At 31.4% G+C, this 24,271-nt stretch overlaps 2 protein-coding genes across 3 annotated transcripts; one reads left to right on the top strand and one right to left on the bottom strand.

Annotated features, from left to right (window-relative positions):
• Positions 1 to 1,108: 1,108 nt before the first annotated feature.
• Positions 1,109 to 9,073, bottom strand: LOC148622160 (vesicle transport protein SEC20-like). Its single transcript, XM_088571775.1, has 6 exons — positions 8,915 to 9,073; positions 5,566 to 5,658; positions 4,699 to 4,790; positions 4,114 to 4,215; positions 3,538 to 3,659; positions 1,109 to 2,858 (listed from the first exon to the last, which is right to left on the bottom strand). The coding sequence occupies exons 1-6, from the start codon at positions 8,993 to 8,995 to the stop codon at positions 2,671 to 2,673; spliced, it is 678 nt and encodes a 225-aa protein (XP_088427901.1). The 5' UTR covers positions 8,996 to 9,073; the 3' UTR covers positions 1,109 to 2,670.
• A 172-nt stretch (positions 9,074 to 9,245) lies between these two features.
• LOC148622159 (ectonucleoside triphosphate diphosphohydrolase 4-like) lies at positions 9,246 to 20,710 on the top strand. Of its 2 annotated transcripts, XM_088571769.1 has the most exons (11): positions 9,246 to 9,548; positions 10,306 to 10,694; positions 11,183 to 11,333; positions 13,495 to 13,658; positions 14,557 to 14,690; positions 15,257 to 15,453; positions 16,008 to 16,332; positions 17,192 to 17,274; positions 17,478 to 17,639; positions 18,640 to 18,657; positions 20,308 to 20,710. In XM_088571769.1, the coding sequence occupies exons 1-11, from the start codon at positions 9,541 to 9,543 to the stop codon at positions 20,564 to 20,566; spliced, it is 1,890 nt and encodes a 629-aa protein (XP_088427895.1). In that variant the 5' UTR covers positions 9,246 to 9,540; the 3' UTR covers positions 20,567 to 20,710. The 2 variants fall into 2 exon arrangements, with proteins under 2 accessions (XP_088427895.1, XP_088427896.1); XM_088571770.1 differs by lacking the exon at positions 18,640 to 18,657.
• The last annotated feature ends 3,561 nt before the right edge of the window (positions 20,711 to 24,271 follow it).

Raw genomic sequence — 24,271 nt, 5'->3', positions numbered from 1 at the left:
GTCCTGGAAAATTGGAACAAAAAAGGTGTATGAACCCTGCACTTAAGACTTTGAAAATTTGATGCCTGATAATTAACTTCATACACATGTCATTTCAAAGAAAGGTGATAAAATACTTCATAAAAGAAATTCTATATCAGGCGTGTTCATATTTCAGCACAAAAACAAAAAAAAACTCGTTGACACAAGTAAAGCATTGCTAATGGTCCATTTAATATGACTGCTATTTGGATTCCTGTAATGGAATGGTGCAGCTGTCATCTGTAGACACTTGGTTTTTGTTTGATATAAACTTGTATTTTAGTCAATGGATATTGATAAAATAAGCAACAAAAGGGAGGTTGATTTTAAGGCTTAACATGCACTTGTTTAATCTACAATTCAATTCAATATTCAAATGTATTCTTCGGTTGGAATGTGTTTTTTAGCTCACCTGACCATGTGAGTTATTGCCATCACTTGGCGTCAGTCATTAGCTCACCTGACCATGTGAGTTATTGCGGTCACTTGGCGTCTGTCATTAGCTCACCTGACCATGTGAGTTATTGGCGTCCGTCATTAGCTCACCTGACCATGTGAATTATTGCCGTCACTTGGCGTCTGTCATCAATGTTGTGTTCAACTTTTTTTTAAAAACTCTTCTCTAAAACTACTAAACCAATCACAACCAAACTTTTACGAGCGTTCCATAGGGTACCCCGCATAGAACTGATGTGGAGCCACTGTTACTTAAAATGGAACATAGGTGTCGGACTGCAGTTTTTCGTTCATATTACCAAAACCGTTAGGAAATAGTGTTCAGCATGATAAGATCTGTCTGTGGTCAAATTTTTGTTGTAATCTGTGAAGCCATGTTTGAGTTATTGCCCTTTTTTGACGGTTTTCCCTATTTTTAATGTTATTTCTTTCAAAAATCTTCTCTGAAACTACCAATCATGACCAAACTTGGTATTAATGTTCCTTATGGTGCTCTGCATAGAAATGATGTGGGGATTTCTGATCTGTCAAAAAAAAATGGCCAAAATATAAATTCTTGGGATAAAAAGGAATCACCTGGTCTGTTTTAGTCCTCTATCTAGCAACTCTTCTTATACAGTTAACACCTGTAGATTTTGATGAAATTTTATTGAAAAGTTCATGGTTAGGGAAATAATCCAACTTTGGCATTGAAATGTAGGTCTCACTAACCACTTCTAACATTTACATTACTTTACATGTTAAAGAAGTAATTTTAAAGGTTTCACTGTGAATTCCCAGGACAAATGACATCTTAAAGTTCAATACCATTGTGAAGTTTGGAAAGTAAGGCTTTCAGAATCATGCTAATGGTACAATGATAGTAGAAATTCTTCAGAAAATTTACTTGAATAAATATTACTGAAAATCCACATTTTTACCTTTTCTGCTAACTGACAGCATGGAGGCAAATTACTCACACATGTAAACAATATTCATACACTTTTGTAGTAAACTACAAATAAGATTTTAAAGTACACATTCTCAGCTTTATTTTGACCACTTTTGATCTTAATACACACAAATAATGCACTTACAATACATATTTCTAGGTTCAGTGTGTTTTTGGTACTACATAGTGGGGGTGGCCATTTGACCTGGAAGTGGTTAGTCAGACCTTAACAGGCTTTAGTCCACTTCAAAAACCGGTTAGGGAAAGTGCCCATCCGACTTGATAAAGTAAAACACAGAGGCACCATCTAGGATTTGCACTATACAACGAGCACTTGTGGACCTTAAACAAAAGTGAACAAAATTGTAAACTCACACCAACACTCATAAGGCAATCCTAAAATAAAAAAAGTTCAGAAGAACATAGTTTCTGATCAAGTGACTTGGGGGGAATACTTAAATATGCAATTGTGTGAAGATTATTAAAGCTGAGACCTTTCCTAGCTTATCTAAAACTTCTTATCAGTTCCAGCTAGTGTCTTACCAGGACAGAATCAAAACTGGTATATGATAAACTAAGTATTTTGAAATAGATCAAATACTTTTTGTAAATGGTTATAAAATCTGATTCTATTTGAAAAGATATGTCTTTATTTCATTTTCAGAATTTAATTTCTGCTACATTGCATTTCTACATACCAGTAGTAAAATGGCACATCAACAGATCTTGACCACTATAATGAGAACTCCGAACAACAAAACAACATTCATATACACTGGGCAAATGATAACCATCTTGTCATTTTGAATATAGTATGCTGTTTTTATCAGGGTAGTACTTACTCACAAAAATTTTAGTAGAATTATCAAATTAAAATTGATACAGTTTAACTCTGTTAACTAAAATAATCCCAATTTTTATAAATGCAAAATTGTATAAATTAATATCAAATTGTTATTCAAAATAATAAAATAAAATTTTTAAAAAAATTTGAAGCTTCTTTGAGTTACACTTAAGTACAGGTTTTGTTGCAAGAGTTCCCATACACCAGGCCCAGTGCTCAAAACTTGAAAAATTAAAAGAAAATCTTTTAACTGTTTGTGACGTTCTATATTTTGATTGGAGTTACTTTGAAAATTAACAATTTTCTCAGACTTGAGTACAAAAATGTATTTTGGAAGTTTGTGGCGCTCACACCAGAACCCTAATTTGACAGTCTTAAGTAATACACAATATTGCACAACGATTTGATAAATAATCTATCACCATATTCTTTTTTTCATAACATATAAAACAGTAGCAAAGAAAAATACTAATGCTAAAAATATAAGTAATTTGTCAGTAAATTGTCTCCTATCAAATTTAGTTATAAGTCTCTGAGAGTTTTTGATGTGACCAGTCATTGCCTTCATTTCTTCTTGGGTACTGGTAATAGTTCCTGATGATTTTACTGCAAAAATATATAAATATATCAAAATTGGTCAATTATTCTAACAATGAGTTCAGCATGCAGTCAAAGGAATCACTGGGAGATGATCAAAATTTGATCAGGCAGAATTTATTTGTATTTTACATTGGTTATATACATGTAGGTGAATAATGTCAAATATTAATTTTAGTAAAGATCAAACTCATTTTTTCAAAATCACAGCTGTAGCCCACTGCTTAACACTCATTGTTATTTCTAGAGAGAATTTTAATGTTTATTCAGAGTACTTTAAGATAGCTCAAACCGAGAAATTCAATAACCTTGTCCTGATCTATTATAAGAGTACTCATTTTTGTGGTGTACTAATTTCTGCTATTTTTGCAGTAAATATAAAATCGCAAAAAACAGTACCCATGTAAGTGACTTTGTAAGTGAATATGTACACTTAACAGATCCCTTGAAAATTAGTAACTGCGAAAAATGAATACATTTACAGTTTTTGATGATATTCTTTCATCACATTCCCCCTTTTTTTGGTTATGGTAAGTACTGTAGTGTGTTATTTCTTAGTTCAGCTGAGTTTATAACCTTCCAAGAATTGATTGATTTGTGAATTTTACCCATTCACAAATCAATTATTGATACAGCCAGATCAAAGCTAGACTGGTTTCTTTACAAGAAGACAATACAAGTTACTTACAAAGAGTTGATTTGGTGCTTTCACTTTGTGTAACCTGGTCTGAAATTTTCCTATTAAGAGCCATTAAATTTTCAGTTATACTTGTGGCAGTCTTGACCAAGCCTTCCTTGCTGTTACCTCCCCTGAAATGAATCAGATTAAACGAGTGTCAAGCTAAATCTTCAAGAGTTTTTGGCATGAATAATGATATTTTAGTTATTCACAATAATCAATTTATTATTCTTTTTATCATATAGAGTTTCTCCATAATTTAAAGAACTTCACAAAAAGACCATGTTGCTTATCTCAAACCCCTATGTGAGATCCCCGAACACAAAGTAAGTCTTGTCATAATAGAGGACATCTATGTTTACATCATTTCATTTTTGTTTCAGCTTTTCTCCTTTAACCTGACAAATAAAATTCGTCCCAAATAGTGTTTCCAAGGGGGAAATATAAGGTGGAGGACCTGGTCTGCCTTATGGTTGATTTTTTTAAAATTAATAATGTAGAAACCTATTGAAAAAAAAAATAGTGGAGTTGCACCCATCTCTCCCTTTTTCAGAATTTGTGGATCTCAATTTATTTTAGACCTACCTCCTTCTGAGTCCAGTGCCTCCATTTAATAGCTGGTCTTTCTCAGATTTATCAATAGCTACTTGGGCTGTTAGATTGGACTGTCTAAGTGTTGATATTGTACTGAAAATATTACCGTAATAACATTTTATTAAATATGTATGTATGTATGTACCAGCACACCTTATGACTACCAAAATTAAAATCTTCCAAAGAAACTCAGATTTGCAACAATATTAATGTCTGTTATTGTCAACACAAGTATTAACTTAGATAAAATTGTCTGAAGTTGTCAACCTTTTTTACTCCTGATCTGCAAATTTTGTTTAAAATTAAAAAAACTGAATTTTTTAAAATGATATTTTGGTAGTTATGTTCATTGGTATCAAATTTCGTGATTTCTTGAATTCATGGATTTCATTTGGCCATTTAAAGTTTTCCATTGAAATTGGAATTTGTGCGTTGTCTTAATCATGAAAACCATTACAGTAAATAAATCAAGTTTTTCATTGAAATTTGAATTTGTGAGTTGTCTGAATCATGCAAACCATTGTATGAATCTCCTGTGACCAGTAATTCTTCTACTATTACTTCTAACAATCTTACTTAATTAATTGTTGTTTGTGATTTTCAACATCATGTATCAAGTTTTTTCTGTCTTCCTCTCTATCTTGTTCATTAGCAAGTCCCTCTAAATCCTAAAAGAATTGCAAAGAAATAAAACAGGTACAAGTCTGCGAAGAACTAATTTCAATTTATTGGAACCAGCTGCTAACATTTGAAAATGTCCATAATGGTTTTATCTGTGAATTAGTCCTCAGCAACAAAAAAAAAAAAAAAACAAAAAATAAAACATTTCATGGACCTTCAAATTCATTTAAGTGTTGTTGTCTGCCTTTTTGAGATAAAAAAACCCCTCTGATTTACCACTTATTTGAATTGTGGTCAATATTACTCTTTGAAATTTTTTATTTTGGAACTCTCATGGGGAAACAAATAGTGACACTTAGCAGGTATAGTTTATATGTCCAATGCCCATAACTTAGTCAAAACTCAGCAAAGTAGAATAAAGTGTAAACTTATGAATAACCCATTAAGATATACCAAAAATCAACTCAAAAGCTGCAAGTGTTTAGATAAAATGCGGGCAAACTGTTGCTTTGAAAGTATTCACATGTACATTTTTTGTATTTTCTCATTAGGAAGTAATTAGTTCAATAAGATAACCAGTTCATTTCCTTATCCAACAAATTTAAAAAAAAAAAAAACATGGAAAGCAAAAAGAAAACAGAGACCTATTCATTGAGTTTCAATAGGTTTAATTTATATCAATAGAAAAGTGTAGGCCTATTCCATACAGTTTATACATGTATTATGAACAAGCATGTATGAACTATAAAATCTAAGAATTCATGTTTTTCTTTCTCACTTTACTAACTTTAAAATAAGTATACCTAGCACTTTTTAATCTACCTCTATTTTCTTTCTCAGCTTACGAACTTTTCCTCTGATTTCAGTATTAATATCCTCTAAAATTTCTTTTGAATCTGCTTGAGTCCTTATATCCTGAAAGGAAAAACAATTATCATGTACCATAAATTAAGTGACCAAGTTAAATCAGGACTTTGTCAAATTGGCATCTTCCTGTTTTAGTCTTTTAAGAATCAAAAATGCAGCAGATTTACATGAATTTGTATTAATTACAAACATAAAATGTGCATTATCAAATGAAATATTCAATAGGAATCGGAGTTGCACTCCATTGTGCATCAAATCTTACTGTAAAAATGTGCACATGTATGTTTATTTCATGTAATGTGTGTGCCAAGACTAATATGGAGTAGGCATTTACTGAAAGGATTTACCTCAATAAAAATTGTTTAATGAAATTAAGTCACAAACCGAAGTCTAATCAAAGTGCTTTTAGCACTAGAAGTTTTTGATTCTTGTGAAATTTGTAGCATGAACAAAATTTCAAAGAATAACCGATGTAAATGAAAACTGTGATCATAAATTGCATTTTTCATATTATTTAGAACTGTTTTTTCCTAATACATATAAACTGATTTCATTCAATACTAAATATTACTGAAAAGTATAAACTATAATCAGAAGTTTAACAGAATCCAACTTCATCTCTTTCCCAAATTTTTAAACCTGTCCAAAAGTAACTTTGCATTTACATTCAATAACTATATTAACAGCATATTTATCCTTGATACACATAATACTAAAAAAGGACACTTATTATCAATTTGAATTTTCCTGCCAATTTTACTTGGTTAAAATCACTGCTATTCACTTCCTGTTTATCAATTGGTAAATATTAATGGTAGAATGAAGATTTTTACTGATAAATGTATTAAATGGAACAAGCTCAACACATTTAATACTTCTTGATATATTTCTGCAAGAAGTAAATTCCCTAAATGAAAAATTATTACTAAATATCTTTCAAGGCCAAAAAGGAGCCCCTCAAATCTTCACTTGATTGGAAAACTAGATCTTAATTTTATTTGCATAAATAACAGAATATTATTGAGCTGAACAACTACAAGAAACATATTTATTGGATATAAAAGAGATATTGAATGGTGTAAATGGAATTACATTTGGACTATATTTTTGTGTATTGTTCAGAAATAGTAGGGAAGTTCCAGTGATGAACCGGTGACATAAGGTATTTTGATCCTCAAGGATCAAAACCCCCCCCAAAAAAAACTGTCCGGATACAAAGCATTTTCTTAAACACTAAAAAGAAAGGAGCCTGAATCGCTTGCCTGGTTGAATTTTGCCTTTCAAAGGCAATTAATTTAACAAGAAGTTGTCCAACAATTTTTAATCAAGAAGACTTTGGTAGGACTTATCATAAGGATCATTTCAGCAATTGAAAGTTTCCTTCTATCTGTCATAGTTTTCAAGGTACATGTATTGGCTGAAAAATGTTAAAAAAAAACTGTCATATTTCATCTTTCAAGGGAAATAACTCTTACAAGGAGTCTTCTGACAACTTTTATCCCTGAAGACTTTTGTAGGCCTTATAATAAGGATTATTACAGCTACTGAAAGAATTCAGCTAAACCTAACAGTCTTGGAAATATATGTGATAAACTACTGTCTGACCCCCATGTTCTATTTTTAAAAATGGCAGCCATATTTTTCAACGGATCAAAAATCCCCAATACAGCTCTATGCAGCATACCCCAAGGAACATTCATACAAAGTTCAGGTCCAATTGGTCAAGTAGTGTCAGAGGAGAAGAGTTTTGAAAAATTGTTCACAAAGACGGACAATCGTGGACGCCAAGTGATGGCAATAGCTCACATGGCCTTTACCCAGGTAATCTCAAAATGGGATGGTTATCATTAAATTGTCAATTGCTTATTTAGTTGTTTACTTGTCAACCAATTTGACACTTAATGATATGCAAACTAGCAAATATGACATCACTAATGAGATTGGCAAACTCTCCTATTCTGAAACAGTTACGGCCATAATCCCAAATTCTTTCTTTTGTGATTTGGAACCTTCCTGCTAGTTGTTAATTTTTTATAGTACAATCAACTGATACTAAAGCTACCCCCAATAAACCCATGTGCCAAAGAACAGCCATGACAGCACCATACCAAAATTGGCAAAAAAACTAGGACTGGATCAACTGGGCAAATTTCCTTAGAACTATAAAGAAGAAATTTTGACTATGGCAAAATACGATAGATTGATTATTTCACGACCATCTGGGGACAGACTGACGAGATACCGATTAGAAGTAATCACAACAATGAAAACAAAAACTCTGAACTACATTCGTATACAGAATAAACTAGACTAGCAATGTAAATGGGTTTCGGGTCGTTTCGCCCTTTATGTGAGTTGTTTCGCCTTTTATGGTGGGTCGTTTCGCCCTTTCCATATTAATAAGGAATTTCTCCTTATAAATATTATTTACTACTATTTTAGCCTTCGTTCTCGATTTATTTATTTATTTATTTATTAATTTATTAATCGCCGCTACAACTGACTGGATGACAAACTCAAGGAACTGTGGACCATGTACCAGGTCCCTTCCACTCAGATGACAACAACGTTCCTCAAGAAGATTGGACATATATACCGATTTTGCGACTGATGATATTGTGATCCAGTGTTTTTGAACGATGTAGTGACTATTATATTTAGTGCTTTTATAATTCCCATGATCATGTTGTATTTTTAACCCTGTCATTTACTATGTAAACAGTTTGTTGTAACAATGTGCTAGTAATTGTGCTCTTATACTCATGAATTATTTAAATAAATGTTCAGAACTTATATTAATCTCTTCTGTCATCACCATATATCACATTTATTCTCGAGGCCCTGCCGAAAAAGATATATAATGACATAATTGGTTATCAATATCTTCCAATTTTCTCATTTCTCAATAAATATCTCTTGTGACATTGCCTCAGAATCAGCAACTGATGGGCTTTATCTGAAAGAAAAAGGAATACCAGTACAAGTATCTATCGATTTAACAATTAGATCAACCCCTACTATACAAACATTCAAGTTTTTATTCACAGAATAAACATGTATTCTTACCTGTCACAACACAAGCCAATTAAACACATGTATATCCAATGAGGGCGAAACGACCCTACAATAAGGGCGAAACGACCCTGCAGTAAGGGCGAAACAACCCGGACGAACGGGATAAAGGGCGAAACAACGAGAGGGCGAAGAGGAAAAAGGGCGAAACGACCCGACGCCATGTAAATGTACTACAATGTATCTTGTCATTCTTGATCTCTGAGCTATTCAGAATTGAAAGCGACATTACCTGAATGCATGCTTTTATTTCAAGGTCTAATTTTACAATTTCTTGAAGACAAATTCTGACTTGAATATCTTCCGCAGCCATATAACATTTGACAGATGGAAAAACCAAAATAAGAAATTACATGTGTCCGGAAGTAAATAAACGAGTTTTGGTTGTCGTAACATTAACCCGGTTTTGATACGGGCCATTTTGGATAGCTTTAGGAAAAACAATTTGGCACTTCTGATACTTACTAATGTTTAAAAAATCATGGTAATAAATGCAATTTGATTTATTTTGAGAAAAATATTTTAAAATATTTAATATGTCGTAATTTTTTTTATTTATTTACGGCAATGTTTACTTCCTGAAGATTAACCACGTTGACATTTTAACACTGATTTAAAAGGTCAAAATTTGTCGATGATGTCTTTTCACGTGGAGTTAACTTAAAATGCATCGGAAGTAACCACAGGAGGGATCATTGGAGTTGTCTATTATTATGATAGAGCGATGCACTTTTCTGTTTACTACTAAAGTATATAGTCTTAAACTTAAAGTGCATGAAATTTTGCATACACCTGCATGTTAACCGACAACCAACAGACTCACTGAAGAGGTGATGGTGTGAAACTTGGATAATTTATATGGGAAGGTAATCCTTTTTCATAAATGTTTATTTATTTCTTCCGAAATGTTGATTATCATAATAATGACAACCACATGGCCTTGATAGCCCTGGGTGAAATGTTTCTGACAAACATCTTTATATCAGATTTGGTTTCGTAATTTGTGCTATTGTTTCTATTGTCCATAATGAATGGTTTCATTTCTTCCATAGTAACTTTATTGTATCTTTGATTTCCTGAACTTTGTTCGTCATCTTCATTGGTAGGACTAGGAATACGAACATATGTAGCTTCAGGTAGATTAAGTTCTTGTACTTCAACTGCAAACTCATCACCATTGCCAGAAATCAAATTGGATAACATTAGTAATTCGTCCCTTTCTGCTAAGCTCCCGTACGGTATAATATCGTCCACAAGCATGTCCATGATCTCCTTTCCGCTTTTAGCCATTTTGTCAGACTTACGTTAGGTTATACTCAAAATGTAGTTGGCAAATTCAGCAGATGGTCATCTTCTGATATTTTCACATTAACAGGGATGTCAGCTTGTTTACAAATCAAAGTGACATCATCAAAATTTTTCTCTTCTTGCGAAACTATCACTTCAAAAAGACTTCAATAGTATAATAGAATAATAGAAATGTAAAAAATGTAAATCACCTTGTCTTCATTTTGGTGACCAATCAATACATGTATGCTCGGAAGATTGATACGTGTTCATTTTGGTCTTTATACTTTGTAAATATATGTGATAAGACTGTTTCAATAATGGTTTCTTTTTCAGAATATACTTTACCTATCCTTCAATGATTCAGCAATGGATTCATCAACAACTTCAGAAGTTATCACCTCGACAACTTGTTGTCATAGTTACAGCCTTTATTCTGATGGGGATCTTAATTTTCCTGTCAATAGATGTGCTCGTGTTAAGTTATTCTAGTCATGACAGTAGTAATGTTCGAGTAAATAAAGTACAACATGCACCAACAGAAATGTTGGCATTAACATTTGGTCCAAATGTTCATTTTGGTATAGTTATAGACTGTGGTAGTAGTGGAAGCCGTGTGTTCATCTACTTCTGGCCACCACATTCTGGTAATCCCAGTGACCTTCTCAACATACAACAACTGATGGATCCATCAGGCAAACCAGTTGTGAAGAAGATTACCCCAGGTACACTACATGTATTTATAGCACACATGCACATTATGCATTCAATCAAAATAAAATTTTTTGTGGCATATCTGGTCAACTGAAACTCACATTAGATACATTTAGTAGAAATAAAGTAAAACATGTATTAAATTTTATTTGGGGATTTCTCTCTATAGATTAAGAATATCATAGTGCTTAACAGTATAGCACAGCTCGATAGGCTATTAAGAAAATTATGGTACAGAACTACAAATTATGCTTTATTAATTGGCTTTCTGCTGATGTATTATTGTTTATTGTTTATAACTAATGCTTTAATTTGTTCAAGTTGTTAGATAAAAATATATGCTGTATTAACAGTAGAGCATCACTGGTAAAAGAAATTGGAACTGTGTGCAGTTATCATTTTTTTACAGGAATTGTGCCATAATCATTGTATTCTTCTTAAGTACTTATGGTTTATTGTAAGGAGTATGGTTGAAGAACAATTTTTTGTTTATTGATAGGTTTAAGTACATTTGAGAAGAACCCTGGAGCTGCTAGTGACTATATTAAACCTCTATTGAAGTATGCTGCTGCTCACATTCCATCTGAACATCATGCTGATACACAACTGTTTATACTGGCAACTGCTGGAATGAGGATGATTCCAAAGGAGTAAGTACCACATTGTCATATTGTAGGTTACAGACCACCAATTCAGCCAATGAGCATTTGGAATATACACAAAAATAGTCCTAAGCAGAAATTACCCCTGTTCCTCATGGAACACAAATTTTTGTGTTCATTTTTGTGGTAAGATTTAAGAATTTAGTTTTATTTAAAACACTGTTATGTAGGGATCAGGTTTTAAAACTTGAGTATTTGTTGGTTTTGCTGAGCATTATTTGTGTACTCACTCTGTAAGGCCATAATAAAAATATCCTAGATTCTCATCCCCTCCTGACCTGAGTTTTTACTCTCCCCAAAAGTTTTATTTTGATTTTTAGCCCAATTTAGGTCAATTTCTTCAAAATAATACATTTTTCACTAAAATTGATAAAAAATGAAACATGCCTGCCCTCCCATAATTTGATCAAACTGGAGGAGAATCTAAGAATTTTTCTATTATGCCCTATAGTGTATTTCTGTAATATCATACATGTACATGTGTACATTATGTGATGTGTTGGAAGTACAAGACATGTACTACTGTTATAATGACTTAGGGACCAGTAATTGATAGCTCATGTACTATACTTAACTTTAATAACCTTTCAATCTATTACAGTATAGAAAACACAAAACACCTTTCATTTAGGGTTGCTAAACAGGTTGTGAAAGCTGACAAATCAGCACACGCATTAGATTTTATCTTGTCTGTTCTTTCTGGAGGTAGTCAGTTTTACAAATAGTAACTGGGAATGCTGCAAATAATTATGAAATATTATCTGTGGCATTACAGATGTTACTGGAATGGCTGATCCATATTTTGGTATACCTATAAGCCTAGAAAATGCTACAACTTATAAGAATTTTTTTCAAGTCCACTTGTTTTTCCTGCTTCTTAAGAGACAATGTTTATAAATAATCAAGTATCATTTTGATATTAAATGTTGGGTATACCACTGATTGTTAATGGAGTACTGAAAAACTGGTTGACAATTGTTACCAATAGAAATTTTTATGTTCAAATAATGATTAGAAACAACTCAATCAACAATATTTCATCAGACTGAAATACTGATATCCATGAATTGTTTTTTTTTTTAAATTCCATAACTTTGGAATGCTTGTAGCCACTCCCAATCTTTTTTTGATTAATCTTTAATTGAGCCATGAGTGTTGACAGAGAATGTAAATATAGAAGTCTTATACAGTAACAGCTGTAATCTATTGTATTCTTTAGTAATCAGAAACATACAACATAATCTTGAACTTGTAAATGGCATTGTTATAAAGATTAAGCCATACTTGATCAGTAAAGTTAAGGCACACATGGTAGTAATGCTGTAACATGTTTTTTAATGTACATTGTATATTGATGGAAGAAAAAATTATTTGAACCTGTAGAACTCTTTTTCTTAGATACATGTACCAGGTTTTTACTGTCTGTGCATTAAAATGGAATTCCTGATAGTAGTCAAACAATAGAAATTACTACTAGGAATCATTGTTTATCATCAATACTACCATTCTTTGGTAGTGGTGTAAATTAATTATTTTGTGCATTTATTATTGTGATTTTTTAATTTTAAATCCAAAATGCCATTTTAAGTTTTGCTCTATTCAAATTAATCCTTCTATGAGAAATTTAAAATGAGAGTTTGAATTATAATTACATGTATGCCTTTTCAAACATGGCAACAAGTTTTGAACTCACAGTAATAAAGGAGAGACAAAATATATATCTATAAACATTTGTTGCTGAAACACTCCTACACAAGAAAAAATGCAACATACATCTTTTATACATGTATGTTTTAAAACACCAAAAAACTTGTTTCTTATCTGTTTTTCATATGTTTTGGATTGCCATGGAAAATATACCGGTATGAAAAACATATGTTTTGGACTAACAAATTAATTCATGAAAAACAAATAAATAAAAATCATATGATAATTATATGTCTTCCATAGGACATAGTGAAAAAGGTATGGTTTTCACATTAAAATGTATGAAGGGAAAATGTTTTTTTCTATGCACTTTTATACGCACAAAAACATATATTTCCATATTGGTCCCAAACACATGTTTCTATTTGTTTTAAAACATAAAAACATGTGTTGCAATTTTTCCTGTGTAGTCCATGACTTAAAACTTATTGTTTATTTTCAGGAGTCAGAAAGCCATATTTGATGACCTGAAGACTGACATTCCGAAGGACTTCCCTTTTGTTTTCTCTGATACAAATTTTGAGGTGATCAGTGGGAAGTTAGAGGGAGTTTATGCTTGGATAGCCATTAATTATGTTTTACAAAAGTTTGGTCATGGTGAAGATGGTATGTTGATGAAAGTTTTTTTTCCCATGATTTAAACATGCAGATGTTTGTCTCTAATTTTAATTCTTAATATCTTTATAATAATACATAAAGTATAAACATGTTCCAACGGTAAATATATGAGTTCTGTCTCGCCAATAACTACTACCTATCATACTTTCCTTTTTGATATTGTTACCTGAGCATTGTGATGTGTGGATTGCTTCCTGTGTTTGAGGTGCAGCTTCATTTCCAAAATAAGGAATGTCTCTTTCAAAGATAGATGTTAATGTTTTAAATTTTATGTCTCTTACTTCAGTTCTTAGCTGTGTATGCACTTATATGATACCAATATGGTCTAATTGATTCAATTATTTTTTTCCCCAAAGTTTCATCCCTTTACACAACCAAATAAAATTCACTATTCTTATGCTGAAATTCGGTCTATAGATACTTTGTATAAAATGGCAGCTGTGAAGAAATGTGTTGCCCCTTTTCTGATTTTTATCCGATTTCTTTATTATTTTATATTTAAAGAAGACTAAAACACATGAAACGAGCACCACATAGAAATACAGTGTATACATTTTATATTTATTTGTTCGTCTTTGATTAACATATTGTTGTACACCACTGACTGTCAGTCTACATTTTAACTCAAGAATACACTGATGGACTTTCATAATTTGATGTAATGTTTGCCGCATTGAAGGGAGCTTTCTTTTCTTTCTCATTGCTTTCAATTTTTTCGTTCCAGAGTTGTTTGTTTGAGACTGTTGACACTTAAAAATGGGAACAACTGTGTTATGTGCTTTATTGCAACAGTGTGTTTGTAATGGTTATGAAACAGTATAAAGAAATCAAAATTTATCATTCATATTCATTATTGTATTAATGGTAGTTAAATGGATAATTCCAGATCATCCTCTGGTTTGGGTAGAATCTCTGCACAATGAAGTATCCTCCCATCGACCTCACATGAGGCGTAGAACTGTTGGAATGTTAGACATGGGAGGTGGTTCATTCCAAATAGCTTATGAAGTTACTGGAAAGGTTAGTTTGTACCAGTTCATTGTAAATGGAATTGTCATGTAGATATTTCTGTTAAATGATACTCCCAATATTTTTAATGGCATTAAAAGTTGTTTTTTTTTAATATCCAGACTCTAGGTGTAGTAATTACACTTTCAAGATTTTTTTAAGTAAGTTCTTGATAGTTAGGGATTTCTTTTTGCATTTAACAACTACTGGTACATTGTATAGTATTAGATGAATTGAAAATATGTTCCTTGGAAAGTGTTTAACTTCATACTTGTAATTTTACTGAAAGTAACCAGATCTTGATAAGAAATAATAATAAAAAAAAACATGTCATGTACTTGTATGATATTTTGAGGGGTCACATCAGCTAAGAAAATATATTTGCTGATTAATAAACACTCCTTCACTGTTACACTATGTTAAAAGCAACATTTGTATATCAAAACTTTTCCCTTCATTTATACTGTTAGAAATAACCTTTGTTTATTTTGACCAAGAGACCAGAAAAATCATTTTTGCATGGTCATTTGTGATATTATATTGTACATGATATTATATATTCAAACTTTTAATCACAGGATCAAAATATACCAAGACACAGATTGGCAGAGTTTAACCTTGGTTGTCAGAATGATGATGTTGAACACATATACAAAGTGTATGTGACTACATTCCTAGGATTTGGTGCTAATGAAGCAAGAGAGAGATATGAAGAGATGCTAGTCAATGAAGCTAGTTATAAATTACAGAAAGAACTTGCCAATGTCAATAAAAGGTAATACTTCAAAGTTGTACATTGTATTCAATAAGTCAAAAGTATTTAAATTCATGGCTTCTGTAATATGCAATTCAAAACTCTTCTGACCAGAAATGTGCTAATCAAAATCTAACTGATCAGTCCTGAAGTTTACAATTCAATATCCTTCTGACCAGGCCAGGCCTAGCTCTTCAAATTTGCACCGAACGTGCAAATTATCAATTCATTTCCACTGACGAAACCAGAAACATGCAAGTTAAAATCTCTCTTACCTTGTAAGAAACATGCAAGTAAAAAATTCTATTATCTGTAGTTTGAATGATCTTGCAATAAACATGCTAGTAGAAATCTGACTGATTTGATTAGAAACACAGAAATCTCACTTATGATGACATGAATGCCAAATCCCTCTCCTGTAGCCAGAAACAGCACTTCAGAATTCCACTAATTTGGGAAGAAATAAATCAAGATTACACTCTTCAAGCATTTATTCTTATTGCATATTCTTTAGATTTTATGTATTTTAAATTTTTGGATTACTGTTAATCCATTAATCTGAAATTTATTTGCAGTGAAGGGCTTCATGCAATACACAAACACCGAATCATTACAATACAAGATCCATGCTTGCCAAAAGACTTATCATATGAAATCAAGAAAAGTTACATATTGGAGGGTACAGGAAATTTTACTGCTTGTCAGAAGTCACTCACACCATTGTTGAACTTGTCAGTGACATGTGAACAAGAACAGTGTTCAATGAATGGTGTTCATCAACCTGAGATCTTGTTCAGAAACAGTGAATTCTATGGATTTTCAGAGTTTTGGTACACTATGCAGGATGTGTTCAGGATTGGTGGACCTTATAACAACAAACGGTTTGAAGAAGAAGCAAGGGTACGCTAATGTCTTTATTGTCCCTTAAAACATTTACCTAAAGAACTATGCAGTTCAATTTAGTTCATTTATTTAATTTTATCAAAGATGACTTCCAGATGTAGGTTTTGACTGTCAACATTTTTTGCTCATCTGGCCCAAAGGTATCTGTTCTCTTTGTCGCCGTTAACATTCTTCAAAACTCTACTACTAAAAAACCTACTGGACCAATTTAACCAAACTTGGTATGAATGTTTCTATGGGTATTTTGCATAGAAATGATGTGGGGAATTTCGATCCTTCGTAAAAACAAGGCTATAGTTACTAAAGATAGAACGTAAGGGTAAGGCAGAAGTTTTTCATATATATCTCCAAAATTATTATGTTCATCAAAATTCTGACAGGATTAAACTGTTCAGCATGGTGATATCTATTTTTTGTTGTCAACTTTGAGATTTATCTGTGGTCAAATTTTCTTAAATTTATTAAGCTATGTTGGAGTTATTGTTCCTTTACAACGTTGTTTTGCAATTTTTAATGTTATTGCCTTAAAAAAATCTTCTCTTCAGCAAGTACTGTACAGAGTTCAAAGAAACTTGATCTGATTGTTCTTTAGGTGTGAGTACATGTATTAGGAATTTTTATAACAAGAAAAAATCCATCCGCTTTTATAAAGGTAGGATGTTGCTTATTAAGCAAGGTGAGCGATTCTGGCTCTCTAGAGCCTCTAGTTAATTTTAAGTTTAAAAAATCAATGCCATTGTCTTTATTAAAATAAAATTAGAAAGGTGATATTTTTATATGGCATATAACTTTACTTAAAATTGTGTAAGAGAGAAATATATATATTTATTAGTATATTTAATTATCTGAATTTCAGAGATTTTGTTCAACGAATTGGTTGATATTACAGTCATGGTATGAACAAAAACTATATCCACAGGCTGATGAGAAAAGATTCAGGTAGTTTATGTATAGATATATATTGCATGTTTAGCAGTTACGCTTTGCCTTGAGTTACATGTAATTCTGATTTGAATATATGCTATGTTTGACTGACGTACATTTTTGCTAATGATAAAAATTCTGATACACAGGTATTAAATAAACATAAAGAAATGTAGTTACTGGTAAATAAGTTAAAAATGTTTATACGTCTTATACAGAACTCAGTGTTTTAAGGCCTCCTGGCTGACTGCAGTATTACATGAAGGACTGCGATTTCCAAAAACTTACCACAGTTTACGTTCAGTGCAATTTATACAGAATAAAGAAGTACAATGGACAATGGGTGCCATTCTCCACAGAACCAGATATCTACCTCTCAGGTTTGTATATTATATAAAAAGCAGTTGTGTAATTGTTTCCCAAACCCATAACTTAACACCATCATCTGTAATTATTTTAATTGAAATAATCCCTTGTTCCCCTTATTATCTCTTGGATTGAGTTGTTGAGTTGTCTAAGGCTGTAAGGTTTATATATTTAGGTCTCAAAAAGTTTTGGTAATTTGCAGTTATGATGTTTACTGCAATTTCTGCCTCATATAGAAAATGTGCATTTAGAGAAGTATCTTTGACACAAACTTTCTCTACATTTAAAAAAAAAAGACTCCACCTGTTCAAAATCTTTCTGAGAAGACTTGGATGTTTGTATTTTTCATTTTTCTTATACTTCAAGAAGAAATGTGACAAATATAGGTTTGTCTTTTTGGTGTACCAAGCAAACATTTTAATACTCTGTGTTTTAATATATTTTTTTATATTGCCTAAATGAAACACTTGAGTATTTTTTATGGTTAAAGTTCTTGTAACCTGATATTTTCTAAACTTTAGGTTAATGAAACCTAAATTAAACCAAAATTGGCAACTATCAAATATGATTCTGATAAACACTGACTGTGATGTTCAAGACCAAAGCCAAGAGAAAAGCATTTGATATAAATTATCGCACCTGAATTGAAGTGGAATAGCATCAGTTGGTGAATACTTATGCTATTATATGATATTGTATTTTAAAGATTTTTATTTTGTTTTCTTTCTTAGATATAACTGTGGGTCCATATTTAGCAAATGTTTTATGATGCTGAGGGTCATATGGCAATAAATAGGCCAGTTGGTCTCTCCCAAAATTATACGGACAGAAATGTAGCTAGGGGGCTATTGGATTTTTCTTTGGTGACCAACCGGTCCATATTTTGTAATATAGCCCTTACCATCAGGAACTATTTATTATAAAACCAGGATCTTTAATTTTAAATAAAAATAATTGCATGTAAGAACTCCTTTTAGATTTTAATCAGGTTTTGGGAACATTTTTATCTTTCAGAGCATGTAATCAGTCCAGGTAAATGCAATGATAAGAATGTGCACTCCATTTTCCCCAATTCTTCCTACATATGGGTAGTTACTGTGGACTTTTATAAACCCTCTTGTACCACATCTTTTCTCTCTTATCACTTAACTGATTAACATGTTAATATTTTGATTAAAAGAATCATTACCAGAGAACATCATTCAAGGCTTCATACAGGGCTGTGCAATACTACTATACATTTTTTTGGTTTTAATCAAGTTGTGTGATATACATGACAGTGCATACAATAATGACATTTAGATGATAAAGAGTCTGTATTCCCTTGATTAATTGACTGATGAATGACCTTAAACAGACAACTGAACATTTGACAATGAAATCAAAACTTTTTTTATAATACAATATATATTTAAATCTGTGTTTAATAGACAATTTAAATCTCTTGCCAATTGTTCAATTCACAACTCATCAGAGGGTCTTCATTTTATCAAGGGATTACCAATATATCCTGTTAATGTCATCATTGTACATGCTATAAATGTTTACAGATAACAACTGCAAGAAATTGTATCTCATTTAATGAGACATTAAATTACTGAAATGTAGAATTTCTAAGTAGCTTACTATAAATGAGGCAAAACTATAGTCGGCGTCACATAAATAACATACTGTTAAAATTTGAATAAAATAGTGTATATATGTGTTTGAACAAAGAGTACATTAGAGATATTTGCATCTTTCTTTCATTTACATATAGAATAAATGTATTACACTCAAAAATGTAGTAACTGATATCTCTATTGCCTTGAATAATAAATCAAAAAATTATTATATTTTATGTATTTCTACAAAGAAAAGATTTTTAGAGCATTAAACATTTTTGAATGAACATAGACATACATACTGTAATTTAACAGGATGTTTGAGTATTTGTTATATTATTAATGTTGTATTAAGCATGGCCATATATTGTGTGTATAAGATGCCATGGGCTGTTGATGTTGCTTTTGACATGAGATTATACCTAGCAAGTTTTGCTTTAAAGTAAAGCTGTTAATAGAACAAAAGAATGATAGTTACATTTTATAATGTCTCTCTCTCTCCCCTTTTGATTTTATTGGATTATAAAAGATCTGATTGAACCCGATTGGCATATGCAGGGATGATTTTATGAGGTTGTCAAACAAAGCGGAAATTGGTAAAATCAGAAATAAATAAACAGTAAAGAAAAAAAGAAACGTAACGTTAAAATCTGGATTTCAATTAGCGGAAATCCACTAAAAGCAGAAAAAAAATCATCCCTGCATTTTTGTATTCAACATTAATACATATTAGGTTCCATGGACCTTTCTATGAAATAAAATATATTGTCAGCCCCCCAAAAAAATGATTTTGAAGAGGACATTGATTGGTCAATATATTATAATATATTATTAATGATAATAAGCTTGAAAAATAGTACCTGTGAAATTGAATTTAACATTACAAATCACTTATTATTTTTCAAAGCTGCACATTTTTTTTCATTTCACAGAAACAGCCCCAAACTATCAACAGTGCAAATGAATATATTTTCATTTCTCTTTATCCTATTCTTGGATTTATTCATGCTATAGTTATTCACTAGAAAAAAAAATAATACTAAAGGTATGTTACGTCTACTTTTATTGTTCATTACAGGGACATAGAAAGATTATCACAACAGCAGCAACAAAGAAAACATACATGGACTATACAGAGGACTGTATATAACAATGAATACTTGATATTGATGTGTTTTATGATAGTCTTAACTGCAATAACTCTATATGTGAAGAGATTAAAACTGTGTCCTAAGAGAGCTGATCTGTCTAGAGTGCCTTCAATGTCCTATTTTATGACTGATGAGAACCAAAAAGAATCTGGGACCAGATATAGTAATGCTTATTCATATCCATAACTTGTCAAAAAGTTTTGCTTGCAGTAGTTTCTTGGTGATTTTTGTTGATAGTTCAATGAGAAAACCACAATTTGATCCAGATATTTGTATTAATATTTCTTTTGCGGAAATTAAATACCAAAAGTCCAAATAATTTACTAATCCTAGGGTTTTCTTTTTCATAGTTAATACTATAGGACTGTGTTTATATTTGCTGAAGAAGTGTATACTTTTACTGAGGTGATTCTGAAGATGCATTATGATGTATTATTCAATTCACGATTTGTTAGTATTAATAATTCCATTTTAGATTATTGATATGATTTTTTACTACATTTTATATTCAATTTTGCATGATTTTTCTCAAAATATGATTTTTCATTTCTGTTAAAAAATACAAATCAGAAATAAAGTAAAACTTTTCAAACTCTATTAATCTTCAAAAAAATCATACTGCGTAGTATTTAACATGCTGTATTTATTTTTATGACATTTTTCTCATTCCCTATGTCCATATGTGTTGTGAAAAAGTAAATTTTTATTTTTAGTAAAATACTTAGGTAATGGGGAAGTGTGCTTTTACAGACAGTATGTGTATTAGTGTTGTGCGTGTTGGTATAACTGGTATACATGTGTTGTGCTCTGTGCCATTCATGATGAGTGATTGTCAAGACAGTTGTGTGTGCATTTGTTGGCAAATTTCGCTTTTTGATGCACCTGAGAATTTGACAAGTGGATGTTGGCTGTCTAGAAAATGCCTTTTAAATATTGATAAGTTATATTATTTATCTATTTATTGTGTATTAGGTATTTTTTTTAATAATTTGCAATTATTTCTATATGTTATTGTTTGAGTATGGTATTTCTTATTTGTACTAGTCATCACAATTCTCTAATGAGAGTTGAAGATTTTTTTCATGTAGAAAGAGCTTGTAATATATGTACAATATATGTTTATAAACAAGAATTTTCACTTCAAATTTGTTTAAAAGATCATGGGAATCGGTCCAATATTTGATGACATGTATTTGTTTTTTTTGAGTTTTTAATTATTTTTGTCTAACCTAAACCTTTCTTTGATTGAACATTTGTTTATTTTAGTTTAAGTTTTTATTGATTCAAAATGCAAACCTAATTCATGAAATAGTAAATAATATATGGAAGATTTATACAGTATTTGGTTAGGAAGGGTTCATACATTAAATCGAATATCAGTATTTTTTTTTACAATTATAAGCTATGATTGAACTATCTTTGCATCTTATGTAGTGATAAATGTTACTCAAGATGTTTTTTTCAAATATGCATTTGTTCCTTTTTCATCAGTAACAGTGATTTTGTACTCCATTTTGTAATAACAGTTATATTGTACTTTTTTTTTACTATATGTGTATTTCATCTTAATTAGGAATATTTTTCAATACAACATACTTCTGAAGGAAGGATAGAATTGGTCTTCTATTTTAGAATAACAGTGGGTAGTTGAAGTGATTGAGAAAGCTATAGAATAACCATGGGTAGTTGACACGATTTAAAAGGCTGTAGAATAACAATTCATTTAATATTGATAGAAAGTTGTTCAATTCAACATCTGTGAATTGTCATTTGGACAATGGAAGACCAACTTGATCACTTGAACATCATCATTATTTGCACTTAAGGTCGCCGTTATCCCCCTTCATCTTATCATGTACCCAGTAGGTAAAAGTTTTATTGTAATTATTAGTCGAGTTTTAATTGAAACATACTTACTGTAATCTGTATCTAAAACTAAAGGCTCAAGAGAGCCTGAATTGCTCTTTTGATTAACCATTTGATTATTTGAAAAAATTGAGGAATGAGACAGGCTAAGTTAAAATCAACTAAATTGTCAAATGCAAGAAATGCTTTTCATAGCATTTTCATGACCTGAACGAGAATTTTGCTAAAGGCAACAATTTTTAATTTTTTTTCAAAAACCTGTCTTATGACCCCGAAGTTCCGTTTTTAGTATAGGCAGCCATATCTATTCACAGATTAAAAATCACAACAGTCATTTTGAGCACAATACACTAAAGAACTATTATGCTTATTTTCATTCAATGATCTTAAATGGTTTTAGAGAAGATTTTCAAAGCTGTACATGTGAAAAAAAAAAAAAAACAACAAAAAAACTGTTTCGGGGTTGTAACTCCTACATTAGTCAATGAATGGTTTTGATAATTTTGGCATAGGTCCTTCTCAAAGTGCTTAACAATTTTACCCATGCCAGAAATTTGCTAAAGGCAACGGTTTTTGAGTTATATGCAAAAAACTGCCATCGGACCTCTATGTTCTTTTTTTAATAACGGCGGCCATGTTTTTTCATGAATCAACAATCCCAACAGTCATTTTGTGTGGGATACCCTAAGGAACATAAATGCCAACTTTCATTGAATTCTGTGCAATGGATTTTGAGAAGAAGATTTTTAAAGTTGCACATGCGAAAAATGCAAAAAAAACTGTTTCAGGGGCTGTAACTCCTACATCAGTTGACCAATCATTTTGAAAATTTTGGTATAGGTCCGTCTCATGATGCTGAACAATAACAGTCGTGCCAGAAATTTGCCAAAGGCAACGGTTTTTGAGTTATTTGCCAAAAACTGCAATCTGACCCTTATGTTCTATTTTTAGTAACAGCAGCCATGTTTTTTCATGGATCAAAAATCCCAATGATCATTTTGTGCCGAAAACCCTAAGGAACAATCATGCCAAGTTAAAAACCTGTCAGTCCAGTAGTTTCAGAGAAGATTTTTTAAAATTTGTCCACGACGACAGACGCCAAGTGATGGCATAAGCTCACTTGGCTTCGGCCAGGTGAGCTAAAAAAAAATCGCCCATAAATTTAGTAAAATTAAATGTTAACATTTCGATGAAATAGTCACATTCTGAAGTACAGAGAAACCTATTAAAAGTGAGTCTCTTAGAACTAATATTTTTCTGACGCAGTCAGTATAGAGTTTGCTTTGACACATGACATTCATGATGCTTAATCATGGCAACCTAACCGATATAGCTTACAACCTCGTATTTCATTGGACAGCTGATAGCAACAGTGAAATTTTAACACTCCATTGGGGGCATTGGTGTCTGGAATATTTTTTATCACTTTTATGTATTGAATAATCATTAATAAATTGAATAATTGGAAATAGTTTACTTGCAGAACCAATAAAATAATTGAAACATGAAACATAGTAGTGATCACGAAGTTCACCAAACAAAATTTTAAGCAGATTTGGGTGTTATCAAAGAGAAAATATAGGTTGGCTGTCTTTTTAAAAGATATTACTTGTTTTGGTTTAGCAAGTGTTCAGTTTTAACAAGTTCAAAACATAATGAAACTTACATGTAGGAAGATGTCTGGTGTACACAGGTTACTGGTATATCTAGGATTTGATTTAAACAGGTTTCATACATTTATATTGAACTGTAGATTTTACTATATATTTGTCCTTAATGTGTAACCAGGTGTTACATTTGTACATTTTCATGAAACATGGTGCTATAATCAATCTCAGCATTACAATCAACATGTATTATTTTTTTTTAAATTATAATTTGCTTTGAATGCTAACCAACAGCCCTTGAGCTGTTATCAGCTCACATTTCTACAGTGATTGAGTTTATACATGTACCTGAATGAGATTATATATACAGGTACATGCTAGGCAATATGTTCTGATTGTTACCACTCATACTGTATTG

Source organism: Perna viridis, chromosome 3 (genome assembly GCF_037379345.1).
Source record: "Perna viridis isolate PV_CMFRI_1.1 ecotype Kerala chromosome 3, ASM3737934v1, whole genome shotgun sequence".
Taxonomy (NCBI): domain Eukaryota; kingdom Metazoa; phylum Mollusca; class Bivalvia; order Mytilida; family Mytilidae; genus Perna; species Perna viridis.
Note: the sequence above shows the minus strand (reverse complement) of the source record. Positions and strands in the feature narration are given on the sequence as shown.

What these genes read in the sequence shown, in the direction of transcription:
- LOC148622160 (XM_088571775.1), bottom strand. Translation starts at nt 8,995, where the DNA reads ATGGCTGCGGAAGATATTCAAGTCAGAATTTGTCTTCAAGAAATTGTA. An exon ending in AGCTGAGAAAGAAAATAGAG is followed by an intron (nt 4,791 to 5,565) that starts GTAGATTAAAAA and finishes CAATTCTTTTAG; the next exon opens with GATTTAGAGGGACTTGCTAA. An exon ending in AAGCACCAAATCAACTCTTT is followed by an intron (nt 2,859 to 3,537) that starts GTAAGTAACTTG and finishes ATATTTTTGCAG; the next exon opens with TAAAATCATCAGGAACTATT.
- LOC148622159 (XM_088571769.1), top strand. An exon ending in TGTGAAGAAGATTACCCCAG is followed by an intron (nt 10,695 to 11,182) that starts GTACACTACATG and finishes GTTTATTGATAG; the next exon opens with GTTTAAGTACATTTGAGAAG. An exon ending in ATGAGGATGATTCCAAAGGA is followed by an intron (nt 11,334 to 13,494) that starts GTAAGTACCACA and finishes GTTTATTTTCAG; the next exon opens with GAGTCAGAAAGCCATATTTG.